This window comes from Lissotriton helveticus, chromosome 5_1 (genome assembly GCF_964261635.1).
Source record: "Lissotriton helveticus chromosome 5_1, aLisHel1.1, whole genome shotgun sequence".
Taxonomy (NCBI): Eukaryota; Metazoa; Chordata; class Amphibia; order Caudata; family Salamandridae; genus Lissotriton; species Lissotriton helveticus.
In genome coordinates this window covers 842,367,013-842,389,436 of record NC_136065.1, presented here as the reverse complement: position 1 = coordinate 842,389,436, position 22,424 = coordinate 842,367,013, and the positions used below count along the sequence as shown (strand labels likewise).

Sequence of the window (22,424 nt, the reverse complement as noted above, 5' to 3'; positions counted from 1 at the left end):
TGTGACGGGGGGTGAATGTTTTGCCATTGTGCAACATTCCGTCCATCATCTTGTGTGTTTTGTTAGTTAAATTTACTCATCTATTCTCATCAAAGTCCTTCTTCGCCTTCATTTGTGCTTTTTTATAATTTGCCCTTGCTGTTTTGACCTATTGGGGTACTCCCGTATTAACTGCATGTGAGAGCTGCCTAAATGCGTCCCCGCATACCTCATCATACCATTTGGCCGATTTTTTTATTGTATGCCTATGTGGTCTCCTATTTTTTGTAAAGAAGGTCTTCAGTTTAGCGAATATTTCTTCATGAACTTTCATGAGGCCCAAAAAGGAATCATATGGGTGACTGAGGAAGAACGCAGTAATAATGTTTCTTCAGTAATTGACTTAATCTGCTTTAAGGTGCTTCCATCTTCTTATACTACTGCCCATTTAACCCGTTGGCAATCTTGTGACATGATTACTTCGCCTATTGCGGTTTCCATGCCAGCCCTCGGGGCTCCAATCCCTTCCTTACTAAAGTTAGTAGTAGGGGATCATGATCACTCTCCGGTCTATGCTGGACCAACATGTCCACAAGTCTGGGCCAAAGCTCTATACTAATGAGGAAGTAATCTATTCTACCACTACTTATCCCATTTGAAAAGGTGTTAGTACCTTTCATGTCTGAATGGGATCTCCCATTGACAGCCCCAAGCCCCCTCCCGAGGGATAAACTTTTCAAATGTAACGCCGCCTCTGTCCATTTATTAATTGGTGGCAGCGATAAAGATGGTATCCCCCAGTTCAGATCTTCCTCCATACTAAGACTATTGTCATCTAGGCCTAGGGGCTCGAAAGTGCAGTTTAGATCACCTGCAATCACCAGGAAATTTAAGCCATCTAAGTCATTTATGAATGTGTCCAAGAGGGAAATAGTTGGTGATGCTTTCCCACCCGCAATCCCTCTCGCATACACTTTAAATAATATCAAATCTGGCTCGCCCTCTGAGCAAACCTTGATGGGAAGGATATTAGTGCTATCTATTGGTAATTCCTCTATTTGAAACGTTAACTGTTGCTTGACCCAAGTGATCAGTCCCCCACTAGGTCTCCCCTTGCCATTTGCGATTGCTGCTTTACCAAAAGCCAGATAGCCTGGGCGACTGATCATATTTACAGACCATGTCTCCTGAAAGGCAATAAAATCATACCCCTCAATAAAACTTGACCAATCAGAAGACAGGGTTTTGGAAAGCAAGCCGGAAATATTCCAAGATAGTAGGGAGATTAGAGAGGGGTGTAAACCCTCAAAATTTACAGAATATGATGAAATCTCCATGCACGCCTGTCTCTTTGCCTCCATGTGATGCATTTCTACCTTGGGACCCAGTAAAAGAGTTGGTTGGCTATCTTGATGCTCTACCAGAGCCAGGGTAGGTGTTTGTAGTCAATCGCATAGATCTAAGTTGGATAATGGGGAAAATCTATTGGACAAAAGAAGCGCTATTTATCTTTGTGCTGATCTAAAGGGTGCCCATGATTGTCTTGCCATCCCTTGACAGTTCAGCTCGTTGGAAGAATAGGGCTCAGGTTTATAAACCCTAGTGGTAAAATAGAGACTTTGTCCGAATATCTTCCTAGATGCCGGCCCAAATTGTCCAACAAATATCTCGTTATATATTTGTTGTTAAAATTAACAACTACACAATCACCATTCCCTTCCTTCCTAGAGGAACCAATCCATGGTGTACATCTAGCCATGATCATATGCTATTAACACCCTCCTCCCAAATCACAACGTCCTTAAGTTGTGTATTAAACCAATGCAAAGCTTTAAGTAATAGTTGTTCAGTAGTTTCAATCTGACCTTCCCGCAAACGTGGGACATTCCTCAAGACAACCACTAGAGAAGCAGCTGCCGGAGGAAGGTGGAGGGCCAAAGAATCGGCTTTGCCAGCAATATGTCCCGAACCTCTGCATCCATGAAGTCCAGAGGATGTACTATCTCGTCTGGCTGAAGCACAGCTTTTACTAATTTTATCCTTAGGTGCATTATTCGTTGTTGTTACAGCTATCGCACTTCTATTCCCCGGAGAACTCATAATGGACTGGGCAAATTCGCTTGACATGTTCCCTGATTCAGCGTCGATTCCATATGATAGGGCTGGTCTTTTGTGTGTTAGCTACAATTGCATCGGTAGGCCGCCTGGGAACAATTGGTTTAGTTACTTGCAAAGTAGAAGGCTTGGGATTGACTGTGACCGAGACTGGGACTGTATTCCCCAGATGACTGGATAAGTTTGCAACATTGGGCTTAGGTTGAACAAGAAGGCCTTCAAGGACAGAAAAAACAGTCTTGGCCTGAGATTCAGCGTTAGTTAGTCGTTCCTCAATCCTGCTCAGTCTGTAGGTAATGGGAGTTAGTAGTGTTGATAATAAGTTTTCAAGTCTTCGCCACATTTCCTCATTAGAATTTGTGCTAGATCCACCTATAGAGTCAAAATTAAAATTCAGCGCAGACGAAAGCAGCATTGTCCAAAGTGCTGCGCTCGTCTACTGTGGCACTTCCTCCATTTTTGTGAATCCTTGGCACTTTGGCAGTAGAAAGCCACAGTGGGCCTCCTCCCCTCTTCCTCTTTACTGCGGGGTCAAGAATAGGTTGTCTGGTTTTGTTTTTGATTTTAGTCATAGATCTAACTGAGGTTCGTTGGGGCATACTGGCGACAGTCTCAATTGCAGCTACTGGTGATTTTACAGTGCCCTCCGATAACCCGGTTGGCAGGGCCGGACTGGGAACTGAAAGCAGCCCTGGCAAATTTTGAGAGACCAGCCCCCATCCGGCGTGTAGCGAGCGAGCGCAGCGAGCGAGCCCGACCACTACTAGGGGGGTTTGGGGGGGTTCTCCCCCCACGAAAATTTTAGAAAAAGACAGACCAAAATGGTGAATTTTACGGCAGTATAAACATTCAAAGCACAGTAAATAGTACATGGTGACCTTAAAGAGCACCAGGTTACCCACCCAGTCATATGTACCCATAGTCATTCTTTCATAGAGCACCAAAAATAGACACAAGTAGTGAATCGGACAGAACAAAGTAAAAGTGAGACCAGACCCCACATGGTGTGTAGCAAGCAAGTGCAGTGAGCAACCACCACTAGGGAGAGTTTGGGGGGTTGTCCCCCCAAGAAAATACTGGAGATCGAAAGGCCAAAACAAAGCATTTTTCAACACATTTTTCTTTACATATTAGATTGTATTAACTTTTAAAGCATAGTAAAGGATTACCTTATGGAGCACCAGGATACCCAGTTATAAATCACAGACATTCCTAAGAGCCTCCAGGTCACGGAGGCCAGAAACTATGGAAATAGCACACATAAGCACCAAGCCCAGAAAGCATGGAAACGGCATACATAAGCACCGAGGTTGCCAGAGGCATGGAAATGTCTCACATGGCACCCTAGCCAGAAAGCATGAACAATTCACACAAAGGCACCCAGGCTAGTGGCACTGGAACACTTTTTAGAGTGTGGGTGCTGCCATCAATGTAGCCTGTACATCAATGAAGTCATGGGATTTTGAAAAATTCAAGAATTACACAAATAACAAGGGTAGCAATTCAGCCATGCCTATTCCGGGACATATACAACTTAAAAGTATATGCCAAACCATTTAAATACACTGCACGCAGCACTCTGCCTTATGGAAAGGGCTTGCACTAGTGGTGACGTCCTGGTGACGTATGTAGTAAAAGGGAATATTTTTAGACCTGGCAAAAGGTTCCTTTTGCCAGGTCAAAATGGCAGTTTTACAACTGCACAGGCAGACTGCAATGACAGGCCCTGGCCTTGACACATGTTTAAATAGGCTACTTACATGGGTAGCACATTAAGTGTTGCACGCCCACTAGCAGCATTTAATTTACAATCCCTGGGAACATGTAGAGCCACATTTCTAGGGACTTACAAGTAAATTAAATTTGCCCATTGGGTGTTAGCCAATTTTACTATTTTTAAAGAAAAGAGCACAAGCACTTTAGCATTGGTTAGTGGTGGTAAAGTTCACTGAGCCCTAAGAGCCAACAAAAATGGCCTATTTTGCTGTAATAAAGCAGATCAAACATGAATTTAATTTCACACTCACCAGGCTGCATGGGACTTTACATATCGAGCCATCCATGGTAATTGGTAAATCAGTTGTGAAGTGACTTCACAACTGATTTACCAATTACAATGGATTGATATGTTTTGTGTTGTGTACACCCTGTATGAGTCGTGCCAATTTGATGCCCTATTGAGCAGGGGCTCTGATTGCTGACATTGTGCACCACTTGCCTGCTCTGAAAATTAGCCACAATGTCACAGGGTAAATTTGAGACGGGCCCCCCCTCACAGAGGAGCTGCAGCGACAGCCCGGGATTTCCCAAAGTCCATGCGCTCCACCAGAAATACCCCACAAAGCCTTCAGCACCGTGAGCAATGGGCCAGCTCCCGGCGGGCCGGCCTCCACCCACAGACCGGGCCGGCCGCACTGTGGCTGACAGACACCTACCAGCCAGCGGCTAATTCCACGTTCGGGGTCACACCCACAGTGAGTGAGAGGGCTCAAAAGACAACAAGGGGAGGCCATTGTCTGCCCACCAATGTGGCCTAGAGAGGAGGAGATGGACAGAGATAAATGGAAGGGTAGACGCAATGGTACAAGGGACAGATGGGTGGATGTATTGAGGTATGGATGGGTGGCTTGATGGATAGATGGATTAGGTAGGTAGTCATGTAGGAAGATAGACAAACAGATGAAGAGACTCCAGCACCACCAATAAAATGTAACTTTAAATGTGGATAGACACTAACATTTACATTTAAATGTAGATAGACAGACGGACAGACAGACAGAAAGACAGGCTGACTGACTCCGTAGAATACATAGCATGGAAATGACTGTATATGCATACAACAGAGTATATCGAAGAAAGAACGTGTGAAATCAATATTAAGGAAGAATTTAAAAAAGAGGGAGTAAACGAAGTTAAACGGAGTAAAATCACGTCTTGACAAATCAATGCATAGTATGTTACTAGAGAGACAACACAGATCACACGAACAGACCAGCCTCTAACACAGAGAGGGAGGCACGCAGGATGTCTTTATGGAGGTAACTGGGAAAATATGTGTTCCTAAACAGTCAGACCCCAGTGTTTAAAAACAGACTAACTGGTGTTTACTCTGAGCACATCTTCAAAGCATGAGTGTGACTCAAGCAAGACACATCATCACATTTAATTAAGGTCATCAAACATATGCCCTTAAAACTACAACTAGAGCAGTTCTCCTTGTGGCCTGCTTGGCGTGAACGCGGGTGCCTTGAGCACCCGCACCACCAACAAGGTTTTAAAGCGCTATATTTTGGTAATGCAATAAGAAATTGTGTTATTGGCATTTTGCTCCATTTTTGTTCTCACTTCTCAGGCCCCATTCAAAGTGCGGATAATGGACTCTGCTTCCTTTGCCCTCACAAAACAACTTCAGCTGTATCTGCCGTGTGTGCCGCTTGCCTGGTGATCAGTCCCAGGTTCTGAGTACTGTACAGACACGGATGGGCGCAGACAGACTTGCCTTTGGCGTCCCTTCAGTACTTCAAAATTTAAAACAGGAAGAAATTGGTGCAGGGTGAGAGGCTATCTTCCAACTGACTTTCAATTGCCACTCACTCCAAATTCCCTCCCCATTCTAAATTCCAAAAATAAACACATTCATTCTCGCTTTCCCTTTTCCAGTTAGGCAACATTCCATCGACAACTCAACTCAAACCTACAATTCTCATCATAAAAATGACGTGCTTTGGCTCTTGGTTATGCACAGATATAGATTTGGAGCTCAGGCAGGGTTGGACTGGAAGATGTTTAAATCAGCTCCAAACTACAGGGGGTCACAACTGTAATTGGGATATGCGGCTATGTGCAGGTCATGGGAGCCCATCCTGCTTTGAAAGCAGCCATCTAGCCTGTAGTCTATTTGGAAAAGAGTGGTTCTGTGTTCAGCTCAGCCCGGGCTCAGAATATTATCCTACAGGCCGTTTGTACTTATGAGCACAGTCAGTTCCCTGTAATCTGAGGGTCTGAGTGGTCGCCTATACTGTGCTTTTAATCTGCGCAGTGAGCCTGGGGAAGCGCTAACCACACTGGATGCTCTGACTGACAGCCATAAATTACTTCATTAGTCCCTATGTAGTGCAGAGCAGTGATAACAAAAATCTGATAGTTTATTTTTTTTCAGCTAAGTAGTGCACAAGGCCTACATAGTTGATTGAGGAAATAGAGAAGTGGCTGCTATGGATTGTTTGTGTGTAGGGATGTGACCAGAGGGAGAAGCTACAGCATATATGTATTGCTATGGCAGCTTTAGTTGGTGATTCTACATTTAGAAATGCAAATAGGGTGAATGTGAACACCTGGAAAGAAACACAGTCCTGACTCAGCAGGAAAGCATCCCCAAATGACTTTAATGGAGTCCAAGCTAGTTGCCAGTTTTCAGTTAGTAGTGAGTACAGTATGGCAACAATCCAAGCCCAAGCCTCATTAGAATGCGCGAATACGACGCTGTGTCCTGCTCCAAGTCTGACCTCATACCCTAGAGCCAGGAGGCCAGGCCAGCCAGTGCAGCCACCACTTCCCCGAACAGTCGCCGGTAGCTTCCTATTGGCAGCCTCGAACTCAGAGGATAGCATGCATCTGTGGATGTGCCTGGAGTCCACAAGAGATAAAAAGAGGCACTCTTTGGTGAAAAGGATGAGGATTTTGGACTGAAATGCCTTACTAAAACCCCACAGTAAGGCCGTGTAAGGTGCAGGGCGCTCTGAAACATGTACAACCCCTTTTACTATAGACTCCCAATGGGAGTTTAATTCAAAAGAAGCCATAATGTCGTTTATTTGGGAGCAAAAAATGCTAATTTGCCGTTGCTTGTGGTTCAATTTGCAGAGTGCCCCTGTTTGTCCAGTGAGGGTATGGGGTGTAGGGGGGGTTTTAGGAGTCAAGTGGCCCGTCTAGTGCTATCTTGAAGACACAGTCTCTACGGCCATCTTCACAACCCCGATATGCAGACAGTCCGGTCTCAGCCAGTGGGCCCCACACCATTCTGCTGTGAACTGTCATCATATTACAGACATAAACATGCTGTAAAACGCGTCCAATCATTTTACTAGTAAAGTGAGATAGCTCAGTGTGTTGAGCGTCTGCGGCAGGAATCTGTGCTTAAGCTGCGGATTTCCAACGAGGCCGGCCTTCATTCGCCCAAAATGAGCTCCTGCGCTGCGTTGCAAAGTTCACCCTGGTGCAAACCTTTATAAAGATCATGTCACTGGCCTCACAGACAGACTATTAAAAAACAAATGAGAGCATGTTGTTTGAGCATGTGGGCACAAGTTCCCTCTGATTATGGTTTAGATTACTTTAATTTAAGGTGTTTCAGTAGAGATTAATTTGACCAACTCTAAAGAGTTCAAATGGGCATGGCTCTGTTCAGAGAATGGGTAATAGAAAGCAATGACTGCATGTGAAACAAGACCCTGACGGCGTGAATTTTCAATTTTACCAACGAAGAATAGTTTATATTCTCAAAGCTCTTTGGAGAGCATACCACTATATTCCAAGAGGACACTATGCTATCACCGAACTGAACAATAGGTAATAACAAAACCTGAGGGTTTCTGCCAGAGACGCTAAAGTTACTGTAACAGGTTTTCATTGAGCACAAAGAGTGGAAAAACTATGGCATAGAAACCAGACCAAAGTAGACTCTGTACCCTGATACTTATAAAATGTATTCGCAAACTGGTCGGTAGCAATGCAAGACCATGCATTCATCTGGATCACTGAACCGTGGCAGCAGATTTTCCCAGCTCTTAGAAAAGCTCAGTTGCAATATTGGGAATTTATTACAAACATTTATACACTGGCAAGAGCTGAGCCATTTTTCAAGCTAATGGCTACCCCAACAAAAACGCAGAATAGAACACACGGTTAAAAATCACACTTTCAAAGGGATACAATATCTTATTAGAGGAGACAGTCCCCTCCAAGCAAACATGTGAAAAACAAAAATGGCAAAAACAAGATAAACTCATCAGTATGATATGGTGTGTGCCTATAAATGTTGGTATCTATTGGTATGTTCAAAGCAATACGCACATGAAAATGTAGAAAAACAAGAATCGAACCGGACTGCTATGTGGGCAAAGTCAAGAAATATACATGCGGGTGGTCAATCATCAAAGATAATCTCAACAGTACCGATAATGCTCACTGTGTTTCTAAGCACTGGAAAGTGCATGATGCATGATTTCTGTTTGACTTGACAGAGATTGGCCTGAACTTGAACCAAGAAGAATTTAAAATATTACATGTCCAGTCATGGAGGTATTACCGAGCCTCCGCTGTCCGCCCTAAGCATGGTTACCATAGCTGCCAAGGTTTTAGATTGCTATGTGTGACATTTTCATCATTTCCGTGTAACTATGAGTGACATTTCAACGACTATGAGTGACACTTTCTCGCAAGCTTAAGTCAAGTAATAAAGATGATGGAAGCATATAAATATCAGAAATTACACCCATTTCACCAAAGAGAAACTTTAAGAAGATCATAATATTACTGCAAAGCGCCTGGCATATTGTCTTTTGATGGGCCCAGGTAGTTACACCTACAAGCATATATGCATTCTCTGAATATTGTCAGTATTATGAAGCGTCAGGTTGTTACTAAAAGCATCAAACGTGGCCCAAATGGTGGTGCATGTGAGACACCACTTTGCATCAGCTGGCAAAAATCATTCCACAATTGCGCCTTCCAACACCATCAAGGAGCAAAATAGTTATACAAATAGATATACACTGGATATATTTCATTCAAAAGCAAACAATTAGCCCTGGTATAATATATAGCAGTAAGAAAGAGGTTGAAACAAATAAAGATGTTGGAGTGTGCGGTACATATCCTGCTTACACAGGAGATGATTTATGTTTGCCCAGTCACAAGAAGTAAGAAGCGTAATTTCCTCTGTGTGTCTGCTGATGAATATATGTGTGAATCAGTTCAAAACATGAATGCGATCACTGGGAGGTTTAGTTATTGTAGAAACATAAATGCTACTAGCAGTGTTAACCGGGCTCCCAATCTTTCATTTGAGCAGCGCAACAATCATTTTAATTAAATGCGGAGCACATTGGCCCAGCAGCAAATGACAGGCCACATGCAAGAGCCCAGGGCCTACAAAGAATTGTTTTTTGCTCAGGGCGACTGGGGCTGCAGTTAAGCTCTTCTCTTCGCAATGGTTGTCACAAATGTGTACCGAAATCCGCTTAACTCTAATTTCAATGTACCCTCCCATCCAACATGCAGTCTACCTCACGTTTTCTCCCTGTAGCATTCTGCATACACAAGCACCCAAGAGGAGCAAGCGCCGAAGATAGCCACCTTCCACGCTATAATCTTGCCATGTTTTACACCTTCAGTCGTTTCCATCAGCCAGCCAATTCTTCTGTTAAAGTAGTAACCGAAACAAAGAAATGTTTTTGAATACGATAGATAACCTGGCTCTGTGTGTTACATGTTCGCTTCTGTCATCAATGTTAAACTTATGGATCGGATGTTTGAGTACTGACGCATGGTCAAAACATCCAATGCCATTGTGGTAGATAAAGGTAGCGTCTGTCTTTTTAGAGATACGAGACTGACAACTACAGAAACAAGCAGTTCTTGAAACATTCACGCAAATAGAGGTGGAAAGAGTTATGACTGGCCATCTTGTTTTACTGGACAGTCCAGTACATTAAGCCGTGTAACAGTGCTTCGGATTAGCAGTAATTCTGCAAATGAGTATACCAGCACTCACTCGTGGGTCTGAGACCTGGCCCAAACAGGATGTGTGAGCCCCCAACACACTGGTGCCTAGTGTTGTCGCAGTTGGGCAGGCAGACAAAAAACAGAGCACCGAGATTGACAGCCAAATCAATCTGGAGAACACCATATCAGGACTCGGGCCACTCTCTGTGACACGACTGATGTCACCCGGCCCAACAAAAGGGATCATGATAGGCCTCAGCGCAACAGTTAGTCACGGACCCACCCACCTGTATCTCGGTGATAGAGCACTGAGTGACACAGACGGCAAGCAGCTGCGCCCTGATCGCGTGCTCCTAGGCATTGGTGATTTAATTTGTGTTAACACTAACAGTCTGGGGTAGCAAATGGCTGGTAAACAACTGTCTACTTACTATTGAATGATCTTTAAGGCCAGCGTGACTGGCGCGTCAGCAACTCATTCAATCCACCTTAGGCTTTCTTAATGAGTCCTGGCTGGCTGACTCTCAGATTCCATTACTACTTTTACTCTCGGCCCGGTTTCGCGACCGCAGCGCAGTGGATTTATTTAGGATTTATGTTGTGAGCACTGCACTGCTCTCACTCAGGAAATCCACTGAGCTGCGGTCGCAGAACCGGGCCGGGGCCTAAGTAATCACCATCAATCAGGCTTTTACTTTTTTTGTAATTCCGGTCCGGGTCCCGACGCCTCCAGCCCAGTCCCAAGACCCCTGCAGACAGTGCCTCACCTGCGGGCGCTGGGCGGCAGATACATTGGGAAATAATTAAAGAAGTGCCTCCAGGTTCTGATACTCCAGCCTCTCTCTCTCTGGAGTAGTTAGTGGCCGTGGCCTCCTCTCTCTGCCTCGCAGTCACGCGCAGCAGACCTCACCCTAAAGGTGAATGTTTACCGCCACGGTGAAATGACATCACTGCGCGCTGCGTGCAGGCAGCCAATCAGCTAGTGGCAATGCGTGCCGGTGGATTTTTTTAATAATAAATGTAGTCCTCCTGGCAGTGGCTAGAAATAACATTTTGGTGACATAACATGCAGCATCATGGACACGGACGGCACCAGCAGCTGCTGCATTTTATGCAGAGAAATGTGCTTGTTTGCTCGTCGGTCACGTCGCCCTCACCGTCCAAATCGGCCTCTGCAACAAAACCGGCCCCCTATCAGAAAACCGGCCCCCACACCATCCAGCCGACCGGGGGATTGCCCGGTGCCCGGCATTGTCAGTCCGGGCCTGCCGGTTGGTGTAGGTATGAGGTCGCCCCCCTCATTATTGTTCGTGGTCATAATAGGGTTTAAAACAGGATGATCTAGGGTGCGGGCTTTGGCGATAGTACCCAGGGACGATCTTTTGGTTAGTTGCGGATCAAGTGATAGACGGCGCTCTATTATCGATGTCTCTTTTTCCAGAACTGAGGTTGCCCTCAGTATAAATTGGTCTAGAGTCCCTGCCACACTACTTCCATGTAGTGCACCTGTCCTCTTCCCCTCTCGCTTGCTCATCTTTATTAATGGGTCAAAGCCCAGATAGTCAACTGTATTCAGAGATATTAAGTACAAGATTTAGTAGTTAACAGGACTAACCTTACGATGTGATCAGGGTTAGAGGGGGGCCCAGCCCGGCCTCGTCCGGTCTCCGACGGGCTCAGACGGGCCCGCCCTTGGCCCGGGCTTTGCCTGGCACGTGCCCACGCGCATTCCTTGAAGCGGGAGGGGCGTGCAGTATTACAGTCCCCGCTGCTGCAGGCACAGGTGAGGCCAATCGGTATCAGGCTCTCAGGCTCCCTGGGACTTGGAGTCCCTCGTTGCACCAGGCGTCCACCAGCAGTGTCAGTGAACCTCGAAGCAACTCAATACCTGGTTGACTTAAGTTGTTGAGATCAATTGTGAGGTTGTATATACATACTATACCTCTGTGATTCTCTATTTTTTTTAACTGTAATTGTATAAGGCCAGTAGTTATGGGAAGAAGGAAAATTACTGTTGGGGCTACAGATAGTGAAACTGTAAATACTATAGACTCCTTTTTAACTAGGGCAGCTAACGTTATTTCAAAGGAGATAGCCTTACTGAGAGGAGGCTCTCTCTGCAAACCAGGAAATTAACTCAGGATTTGATTTTAATGGACAATTACAAGAATGAAGGGGTAACATCTGGTCCCGTTTCACCGCCTGCTGCAATATATTCTACAGAGCTCTTTAACGCCAAGGCTGGCCAGTTATCAGCGGAAGATGGCACTGTCCTGGGGTCCAATTGAAAGGAAGTGGACTGGAGGGAGAAGAGCTCCTCCTATTGCAGTATAAACCTGCATCAGCCATTATTGTTCCTGAACAATTTTCACATATTTTCTTTCCCAGGTTGGAATCTTTGTTTAATATGCTGGGAGCCCCTATTCTGTTACGGTTGGAAGGCATAGAGAAAAAAGCTCAGTTCCTTTTCCCTGCCAGCATCTGGGTCTCAATCCTCCGACATGGAGCCCGCAGGGATCAGTCGTGCGAATAGGCTCACATCCGCTGGTCTGACTAGCATAGGGGTGCCCCCAGTTGTGATTAGTAGCCCAAAGCAGGTGACTCAAAATATGCCACTGACGCAGGGGGAAGTCCAAGGGTCTGGGATTACCCATGCCTTTAACAACTCGGATATTACCATTCAGGCAGCCCATATGCAAGGGGTACGATCAATAAAAGAGAGTACAACCCATACATCTACCATGAATAGATCCCTAGTGGCTCAAATAGGAAACTCAAGTCCCTTCAGCTGCCCCCTGAATCAGCACCGCTAGATGCAATTTTACTGGGAATATCGCCAATCACACAAGGTTCTAAAGAATCCACACTGGATCTTATGCATAAGGTCACTCATTGGTGTGACACTATCGCAGTAAATGGGCAACATCTGTCTCCCCATATTATTATGGCCAGAAGAGTGGGCTGGCTGGCTCACCGGGTAAAGAAAAATGTAGAGGGGGACATCCAGCTCACGCTAAAGCGCTTGTTGAGTACCATTTTATGCAAAACTCCAAAACATCAATCAAGGTTGACTCCCTTCAGCATTTCTGTCCCACTAACATCCTCTGACCACATCAGACAGCCTGTTTTTAGGCCAGTAAGGACTGCTCAGGATGACAGTGACAGATTTGCACTCCCCTTAGCTAACAGATTCAAACCTCTGCTAAGTTCAGATTGATTAGATGGCATTGATTGACCACTGTTTGCTCGGGATGGATTGCAGGACCCAAGGCCTGTGGGTCAGGTGGGTAATGTACCCATCTTAACCCCCCCCCCCCCCACCCCCCCCAAGCTAGCACCTATTTTCCCTCCAAGCCAGTCCTTAATATCCCAGGTCCTTCTTGCCTGAAAATTCTGTCATGGAATATAGCCGGACTAAGGTCTAAAAGAGATGATGTGCTTCGGCAGAGGTCCCTTTCACATTGCTTTACAGGAAACATGGGATACCACCATTTTTCTGAATGGTTTCACCTCGTTTTTTAAATGTGCACTAACTTCAACAGAGGGCAGAGCAAAGGGAGGCCTTCTTCTAGCCTCACCTAAATTCTCCTGTAAATCTAAAATGGCAGATTGTCACTTATCTCACTTGTTAACAGTCGAGTTGTTGTTTAAGAATAATCTGCCACTGTTGGTTATACATTTTTATAATTCTTTTACTAGAAATCATGATACTAAACACCTAGGTGCATTAGAGGGGTTTCCTGTACATTACTGGGTGATTTTGATATTCATCAATGTCATCTTGAATGTATTCCCGTAAAGGATCATGTTTAAGCACCCGGAATCAGGCCATCTCATAGAAGACTCCTCACAGTTAACAATCTGTCCTGCCTAGAACAAACAGGAGTGAATGTTCTCGTTCCCACCCATACAGCAGGGGTTTTTCTAGTATTAACGATTTCATAATGCTCTCTGTACCACCTTTAGCATCTGCAGTCCACAAGCTGAGGGTCTCCTGGAGTAGCCATAGTGACCACAATCCATTATTGCTTAAATTGGTCTACACATTTCGCCCACATGAAGGAGCAGGCACGCATATTTCAAATTCTATCAGCAGCACAAAAGATCAAGCTTGTAGACTGAAGTGGGAGAAGGTGATACCGGACATCTTTCTTGACAATCTCTATGCAGAGTGAGCAGTTGAGATTTCACTCTGTTTGAACACGAGAGCGCAGGATAAAATTGTTTTAGATGCTTTTGATAAATTAACCAAGCTAATAGTTTAACTATCAAGAGCAGCTCTAAATGAGTTAAGGAGAAAAGTTGGTTTGATGGTACTTGCTCGAAGACACATAGGAATTTAATGCGGGCACTAAAACATATCCGAAGGGACGAGGCCGGAGTTAGGGCTTCCAGAAGGGCATATAAGCTTACAATCCAACAGAGGAAGAAGTCCATCAGGTAACAGGCTTGGGAGGCCTTGGTCAGGCCAGTGTACTGTCAGAAAGTACAAAGTTCTGGGAAGTGGTCAACAGCCCCTTTTTCTGATTCAGCCAACTTAAGAACATATTGTACCATAGATGGGTCCAACACTTTGAAGGGATGTATAGTGGTGGTGATCTAGGGAGGTCTGATGTACGATGGGACATTGATACAGCTACTGTTCTATTGCATTACAATACAGACAAGGTACACAAATCCATCCTGGCCACAGCTGGTGGGAAAGCACCAGGTCTGGATTGCAACAAGGGAATAATCTGTACTGACTTGTGCACAGGATATGAGTGACAACTCATCACAGCCTGCTCAGGACACTCCTAATCTGATAAATCTGACTGCTGGAAGAAGACCCATGGACTACTGTGTTGCATAAACACAGTCTCTGGCTAAGCACTACAAGGTTTGTTTTCACACCCATGGGTGACCATAGTGAACTTGGCTCAATGCACCAGTCCTTGCATGTGAAAAACGGGTTATTGTAGCCCTGCAGGATCCTACCCAATGCATTGCTGCATTGGTGCCACCGCTTTTCTGTTACTAACAGTCCCTAAGCAGGGATTCAGGGATGCGCAGGGTATTTGAGAAGCCCTATTTCATTCTTTACAATATCTCTCACACACTGCACTAAAAAAAGACACTTTACCTAAAAAACATTTATTTCAAAAGTCTCAACCTGTTGCTTTGTACATCTAGAATTAGAATAACCACTCAGAATATTATTAAAACAGAACAAATGCATGTTGCGAAAAATGAAAAAGAATGAACATTTCTACCATAGCTAAAATGTCATCAGCTGCCTAACTCCCTAAAACTACTCTGTGCTCTACACTGGAAGCGCATGGAGCAGGGTAACTTGTGAGTTTCTTAGGAACTGTCCTGCATACCTGTTTACAGCAAAATACACTGTAGTTATCAGCCTTCAGAAGAGACTGTTCCTGAGAAAGGCAAACTCCTCACAGGCTTGGCTCGATATCAGCTTTCTATGCAGAACAAGATGCGACAACATGATGGCAGTCTGTCAAGATCTTCTGGCAATATCTTGTGTGATAATTTCAGGTGAAAGACCTTCTTACAAAGGGATCAGGCACCAGGTCTTTTACATTGTATCTTATTTGAAGTTGGAATTTCTGACATAACCTTAGGAATATCTGACATAATCTGTGTGCATCAAGATGCTAGTCTTATATGCATTCTTATAAAAAACGGAGGTAAAAACATAAGGCAAAAAAACTTCCATTCAGACTACACTGTTCATGTCATTGGTTTTTGCCTGACCTTGAAATAGACTGGTATTGTAGCAGATGTTTTATCAAGGTCATTGTCTGTGCATCAAGTGTCTTATCAATGTCATTGTCTGAATGACTTGACACTTTCACAGGTTCTTGGAAAGATAAGGACAGACAACATCCGCGTCAAAGGCAATCATGTTGATGATTATTCAAAAATAGAGAAAATGGGGTCTCGGCCTGCCCAAGATGGAGTCTGGCCTTATGGACTTTACATCACCTAACTTCAGCTGGTAACCATAGAATGAAACTCCTCTCCAATAGTTAAGTGGTTGGCAGGAAGAGGGACACAAACTTAGAAGAACTCCAGATTCCAAGAAGGCCCAACTGACCAATGAGGCTGTACCCTACACAATTGTTAGCAGGTGAGAAACCTGGGGGCATATTCACTAAGAAATCATGCAGCACAGCAAGTCACCTGTCTGAGCTGCGTGATAGGGACAGAGCAGGAATGCACTGTATCTAACATTATATGACACATTCCTGTATTTTCCCCGCGCGGACGCAGAAAGTGCCGCCTAGCACCAATTCAGGCACCCTTTCACCATGGTGCAAGGTTTCCAGCGTTGTAAACAGGATTTCTTGTGCGGGAAGGGACCTGGCCAGCTGTATCTAACTTTGAGTGACCTTCACTGGAGTCAGGTTTAGATCTTGCCCTGCTGGAGGATGTTGCGCATCAAAACTTGGATTAAGACCCAAGGGAAAATCTTTTACCATTGTGTCCTGCTTGGCCTATCCACCCATTGCTCCTTCATACTTGTCCTGAAATCATGCCTAGATCCCAGTCAACTGTGAATTGAACATTTTGGTATGTTAGGGTACGTAGTATGTATGCAAAACAACATGAGCCTGCAGGTGTCTTGGGGCTATAAAAGTGAAATACATGGGCGATGCTGAGATCCTTAGGAAGAGTGTAACAGGGAAGAGCAGCAATAAAGAAGATGATTTACTTTCATATGAGGATTTTTTGATATGTGGAATATTTAGAATATTAGCAGAAGAGAAGCACACATTACGATTGGACGTATATTTTTAGAATTTAAAAATGAGAAAGAAAAGGGGCAATTCTGGATAAACACTTGTAAACAAAACATTAGTGTTATCAATAGGATGTTTTTGTGGATGAGCAACCAGTGAAGTCTGTATAAAATGGATTTTGCAGAAGACAATTGAAGAGCTGGGAAGACAAATCTAGCTGCCTGGCTTTGAACAACTTGAAGTTGGTGAATAGGAATCTCAAGATTTAAAGAATTACAATAATCTATACTAGAGCCTATATTAGCTGAAATTGCAGGCCCTATACCTTCTTAAGAGAAAAAAACAAAGAACAGATCTAAAGTTGCGAAAATCTCGTGAGCATGATGATACTACAGCTGAGATAAGGGTGTCCATTTTAAGTGTTGAATCAAGCTTGACCCCAATACCCTTGACTATTGACTTTGCATGAGAAAATGGAATTAATGCCTAGGGCCAGGTAGAAGCAACCAACAGCTATTGCTTCAGTTTTATATAGGTTTTTAAGTCAGCATTGCAAAGGCACTCCATTAAGGCATCATGGCAAATGACTAGGCCATTTAGATGGAAAATTGGCAGTGTATCAACTGCGTAGGTGTAAAAAGAGCAACACTTCCTAACTAGTTGGGCAAAGAAGAATACACACATGTTAAATAGTTAGGGTGACACTCTGAAGCGCTGAGGGACTACATACAGAGCAGCAAGGGTTCACTTAAAAATTGCTAGTACTGCTCTAACTTAACACACATTTCTCTGAGTAGCTGCCTGTTGCTTGTGACATAGTCAGCAGGGCTTTCTCTTAGGACGGTGGGGAGACCCGACTAGGATGTCTTTATTTAGTTGGTAATGGCACCCACTTTCCAAATTGATAACCCACCTTCTGACATTGGGTATTGTATGGTGACAGCAAAGGGACAAAACTGCAACCATCTGTAGTTAATGTGAACTTGACTTGGGTAATAGAAGACTTTTTTGGGCATACGGTCACGGAACACGCAAGGAAACCTACCAACTCGGCATTTCTGAAAATAGAGATAAAGGGTCATCAAGGAGGAAAATTTAAGGAGGCACAATACCTAAAGATAGGTATTGTGATGAGATGCAACGAAGAAACACCCTGCCCATAGTTTCGGTGATGGCAAGGACTCTCCTGATAATATGGTTTGGTTCGAGGGACCAGGCTCCAGGTCCTTGGTTCTACAGCGTCTATTCAAGGAAACTGAACAATGCCTAACTTCTTTGGTCCTTGGGTAGGAAAAGTATGGTGGAGTTTGATACTTTGATATTACTCGCAAAGTCTGAGTGCAGGGGTAGTTAAATAGCTAGATGAGAAAGAGAGTTAGAAGAAACAGTCATTTAAGGGGTTACATGGTCAAGACTCACTTAAAGATATTCTTACGTTGGGGAAGAACACTCCAGGTAACAGAGTGGTCAATGTAGTGGCAAAATGGCCACCTTTTGTATTGGATGTGCAATTGCGGTCGATAAGACCGTTCAGAAAGATTACAGAAGACGTGTCATAGCGAAATGGAGGGAGGGCAATTGTCAGATTAGTATGGAACACACTCCCTGAATCCACAGAAGTTACACAGACAATGGCAATGATGCTCAGTTTAGTGGAATAGGGAGATTGGTGTATACTCTATATCGAGCCCTTAAACAAGACACAGTTGGTACCAGTGTCAACATAAGGTTTTTGGGGGCCATGGGCAAGAAATATTTTCGGGGTCCCTCTTTGGAACAAATTAGAATTTTAATTATCCATTTTCTCCTACTTAAATCACCATGATGCTAAATAATAATAAATTATATGTTAATAACTTAGAGAAATAGACCCCTCGGAATGTAGGTGGCCCTGGGCAATTGTCCACTTTGCCTATGCCTTAAAACGTTTCTGATTGGTAGAGAAGGCGTAGCCAAAGTCAAATTGATGGCGGATTGCCTAGAACTGATTTCAGAAAATTAATGGGATAAACCTTGCAGGTGAAAAAGTTATCAAGTAACACCAAGTTCAAATGTATTCAATGTAATTACTTACATAGCACCTATTTAACTCTACAAAAGCTGAGTAAAATGTACCCTGAGTGAGCTCTCATGAGACAATCTTGGATTATCAAGATCCAACGTTAACGTCCTGCGTATGACATAGAGCTGCCTGTGCATACAGGCCTTTTCATCAGAGGTTATTTTGAGGTTGTGCACAATTTCAGCTGAACTGGCACTGAAACAGTGCACATTAGGAATAGTCCATGAAAGGAACACGGAAAAAATACAATTGCGGCCTGGGGCTGTTCTGGCCTAAAGACGCATAGTTAATCAATGGCTACTGTCTCAAGGACCGGGGCTTTGTCTCTGCTGGAGAAGGAACATGTTTAATGGGCTACAGCAGAAGAGAGCCAAATAAAAAAGTGACGAAAGATGAGAAATTCACTGAAGATGTGCTTGACTGGGTAGGATTTAGGAAATGTCAGGTCCCCAGATACCTGTCAACCATGACCTCAAGGGGAGCATCTGCTGAGTCAATAATGCCAGAAGAACAGGTGTTCTAACCATTATAGTTTTCTGCAGTGTAGGCGAAGGGAATGCTAATAATACTCTTGAAAAACTTGGGGTCTTATTTATGAGTCCCTTGTGACACTTTTGCGCTGCCGTTGTGTCACTTTTCGTGACTCAGCGGCAGTGTAAATAATGCGCCACATTGCACCATATTTACAAAGCGTCGCATCTAGGGAGATGTGTCACTTTGTAAAGACCTGCGCCACATTCTACCTGCTTCAGGTACAATGTATGCAGGGTGGGCGTTCCCGCGCAAGAAAGCCTCGTAGAAGTGGCGTAGTGAAATCTATCAGATTTGACTACGCCACTTGTAGTACGCAATGTTTCAAAATCGTACGCCTGCCTCAGAGCAGGCGTAAGGGTGACTCAGTGCAATAGGTATAGGCCTCCATCATGCATTGCTGGAGTTGAGTCATGCTCACGGCACAACTCCATTAATGCATGAGTTTTGTACCAGCAGATACGTCAGGATTCCTGACACCTCTGTCAATCCTTGTGAAGCACCGTACAGTAAATACAGCGCATCCATGATGTCACAAGTAGGTCGCAGTGAAAAGTGTCACATCGCCGTTGTATCGCAGCTACGCAACACTTTTCTTAAATGAAGCCCCTGGGATAAAGTCGAGGGGAAAACATATGTTGTGGAGAGAACAATGTCATTGTTGGAAAACATATAGCTGCTCAAAGAGTGGAAGGTGAAAGTCTGTCAGTCCTGTTTAATATGTAAATGTATGTGAGATCAGTGGTTAAGGTGTTTGCTATACAAGCTACTGGTAGTTGAATTAACTTGTTAAACAAGGTGAAGCAATCAAAATATTTTTTTTGAAGTGTCAAAAAGTGATTGCAAGGGTAAACCAAAAAGTTAAAAACGTCATATGTCAGTCTCAATTCACATACTGCGTAGTGCGTAAAGTAGCTCTGCAGTAGTACCTCCAAGTACTACAAAATGATATTCACAAACCGATATGCGCAGACCTCCTGCTCTGCCTGCACTATATTCCCTATGTGGAGGTCTCTGCCAAAGTGGTGGGATTCTCGGCACGCATAAGCCAGATTTAGGTGTAAATGGGAAAGGAACAAGTGGGAGTGGTTTGAAAATGGGTGACATTTTTAAAATGGGAGTGGTTTAGGGAGGAATAGTGAGGGGTTTAGGGAGGAACATGCCAATACGCACACAGGTCCACAAAAGATTATGACCATTGCTATCCTTAGATCCATGGTGCGAGAACTGGTACCCAAAATCAAAACTAAGAAGAAAATTCAAGCCCCTTTAAATGAAAACAAGATTGCAATGGGAAATAAGTCAACTTGGTTTCTTTAAAAACATTTGCCCTAGGAGAGCCTGTATTTGTGGTGAATCATCCTTCTTTGTGGTTATAATCAGACACACCCACTCGCCGATATTTGAATCCTGAAATGTTCACAGTTTACTTGCTATGTTTTTGTCGTGCAGCTCAGTCATAGAGGAAATCCCTCAGATAGTAATTGGGGGTGGAAGGTAATGATAAATGGCCTTAAAATTGCGTAATTTGGCTAATGAATGATAATGGTGTTGGACTAACCAAAATATTCACTATGCTTCATTTCTAGGTATAGATCCTGGATTTGGATGCCTGCAGGATGAGCGTGTGGAATCTTACAGTCTGTTTAACACTCCTGCTGGTGGGTGTGGTCCTATGCAGTGCAGTAGATAGCCGGAAACACCGTGCAGCAGCACGCAAGACAGAACAACCTAAAACGTTGAATGGGAAGAGAAAAATGTGGTACTACAGTATGCCTGTCTGGATGCAACCCAGTACTCGCTGGGGTAGGACAACCACCTAAGGGCTTGCCTGCACCTCTCTGGAATTACAGCACCATCTCCTGTTGCCTTGTGGGCCTTTTTAATAGTAATAGTTAGAACTGGTGCTTTCTTTTAAGGCTACAAGGCTGCTCCAGGCCTAGTCCTGGAGGGTTCTGGCAGACCTGAGACACCTCTGCACCCACCTTCTGCCTCCTGCTCTCAGTTGTTGATGCTCACCAACCACTTCCATCCTCTCTTGCTCCTTTTCCTTTTTTTTCCTACAACAATCTCTTGTAGCTAGAAAATGCAAATGGACGTTCTCTGATAAAAGCATAGAATAAACTTGTAATAAATATTCTTAAAATATACTGATGCCAGGCCTTTGATATTGTTTAACCACATCGCTGCGACGGCTATTCCGCCGCAGCGCTAAGGGGGGTTGAGCTGTGCTTATGACGGAGCGGTTCCGTCATGGCCCCGCCCACTCAATAGAACGCCCAGCGCAGGCGCGGAATCCACGCCGCGCAAGCACGGCGGCCGGGCCATGACGGAACCGCTCCGTCATCAGCACAGCGCCACCGCAGATGATGACGGAGCGGTTCCGTCATCAGCACGGAAAGGGTTAAAGAGAGTCTTTGTTTACCACTTAGCTGACAGGAACACATTTTGAACGCTCCTCCTTTGAGCAACCAGTGGCATCAGATCTTTTTGTGCTAATTCCAACAACAAAAAATCCCTACACTCACTTCTCTCCAACAGAGCACACATCACACCTACAAATCAGATTATGGGCTATTTTATAATATTGGAATTTGTATAGTGCCTTACACCACTTTCTGCAGTCTTGGTATTGATCTAAAATGGCTCTTAAAATTTAATTGTTGACTGGAGTCTCCTTTGGTTTGTAATGGCCTAAACACACACAAATGCTTAAGTTGGGCTGTAATGAAGCTTCAGCAATATGTATTGCTATGCAAAACATACAAATAAGGTAATTATTAATTCATAAGTAGCCCTTGACCCCTGGTCACTGCACTACTCTCCTGCTGCTGCTGACAGGTCAGTCAGCCTGGCAACTATGCTTCCTGACACCACTGCCCCCAGTTAAAGCCCCGCCTCCACAGGTCTGCTTTGCCTTAATTTCTGTGATTTACTTAGGAGAACTGGATAATTTACTAGGTCACTTGCCTAATCTCTAATTTCAGGTTCTGTTATTCTATTGGTTATTTTTAGTGCCAGTAAAGAATTCCATTGGCCTAATTAAGCAGACTTTGTGGTATTACAAGTGGTATTACTTTGGCAAGTGGTATTAATTAGGCTCACTTAGGGGCTCATTTGGATCTCCACCGCCCGTATGGCAGTGGCGATCCGCCGGCTAAAAACAACCGCCCGTTCCCAAATACTCCCCGCCAGATTACCATGGCGGAAGGGACACCGGCGGATGTAAAGACCATCCGCCGGTTTTCCGCCTGGTCATCGAGTCGACT

The 22,424-nt window shown here is 44.3% G+C and overlaps 1 protein-coding gene across 3 annotated transcripts in view; it reads left to right on the top strand.

Moving 5' to 3' along the window:
- LOC144753407 (uncharacterized) overlaps positions 1-21,303 on the top strand; it is a 211,230-nt gene extending 189,927 nt beyond the window's left edge. For all 3 annotated transcript variants that reach the window (XR_013594343.1, XM_078641107.1, XM_078641106.1), the window contains one exon: positions 20,745-21,303. Coding sequence is in view for 2 of the 3 variants with exons in the window: in XM_078641107.1 (XP_078497233.1) it covers positions 20,745-20,750 (6 nt within the window). In the remaining variant the exon portion in view is untranslated. The remainder of the gene's footprint in view (positions 1-20,744) is intronic.
- Positions 21,304-22,424: the final 1,121 nt, after the last annotated feature.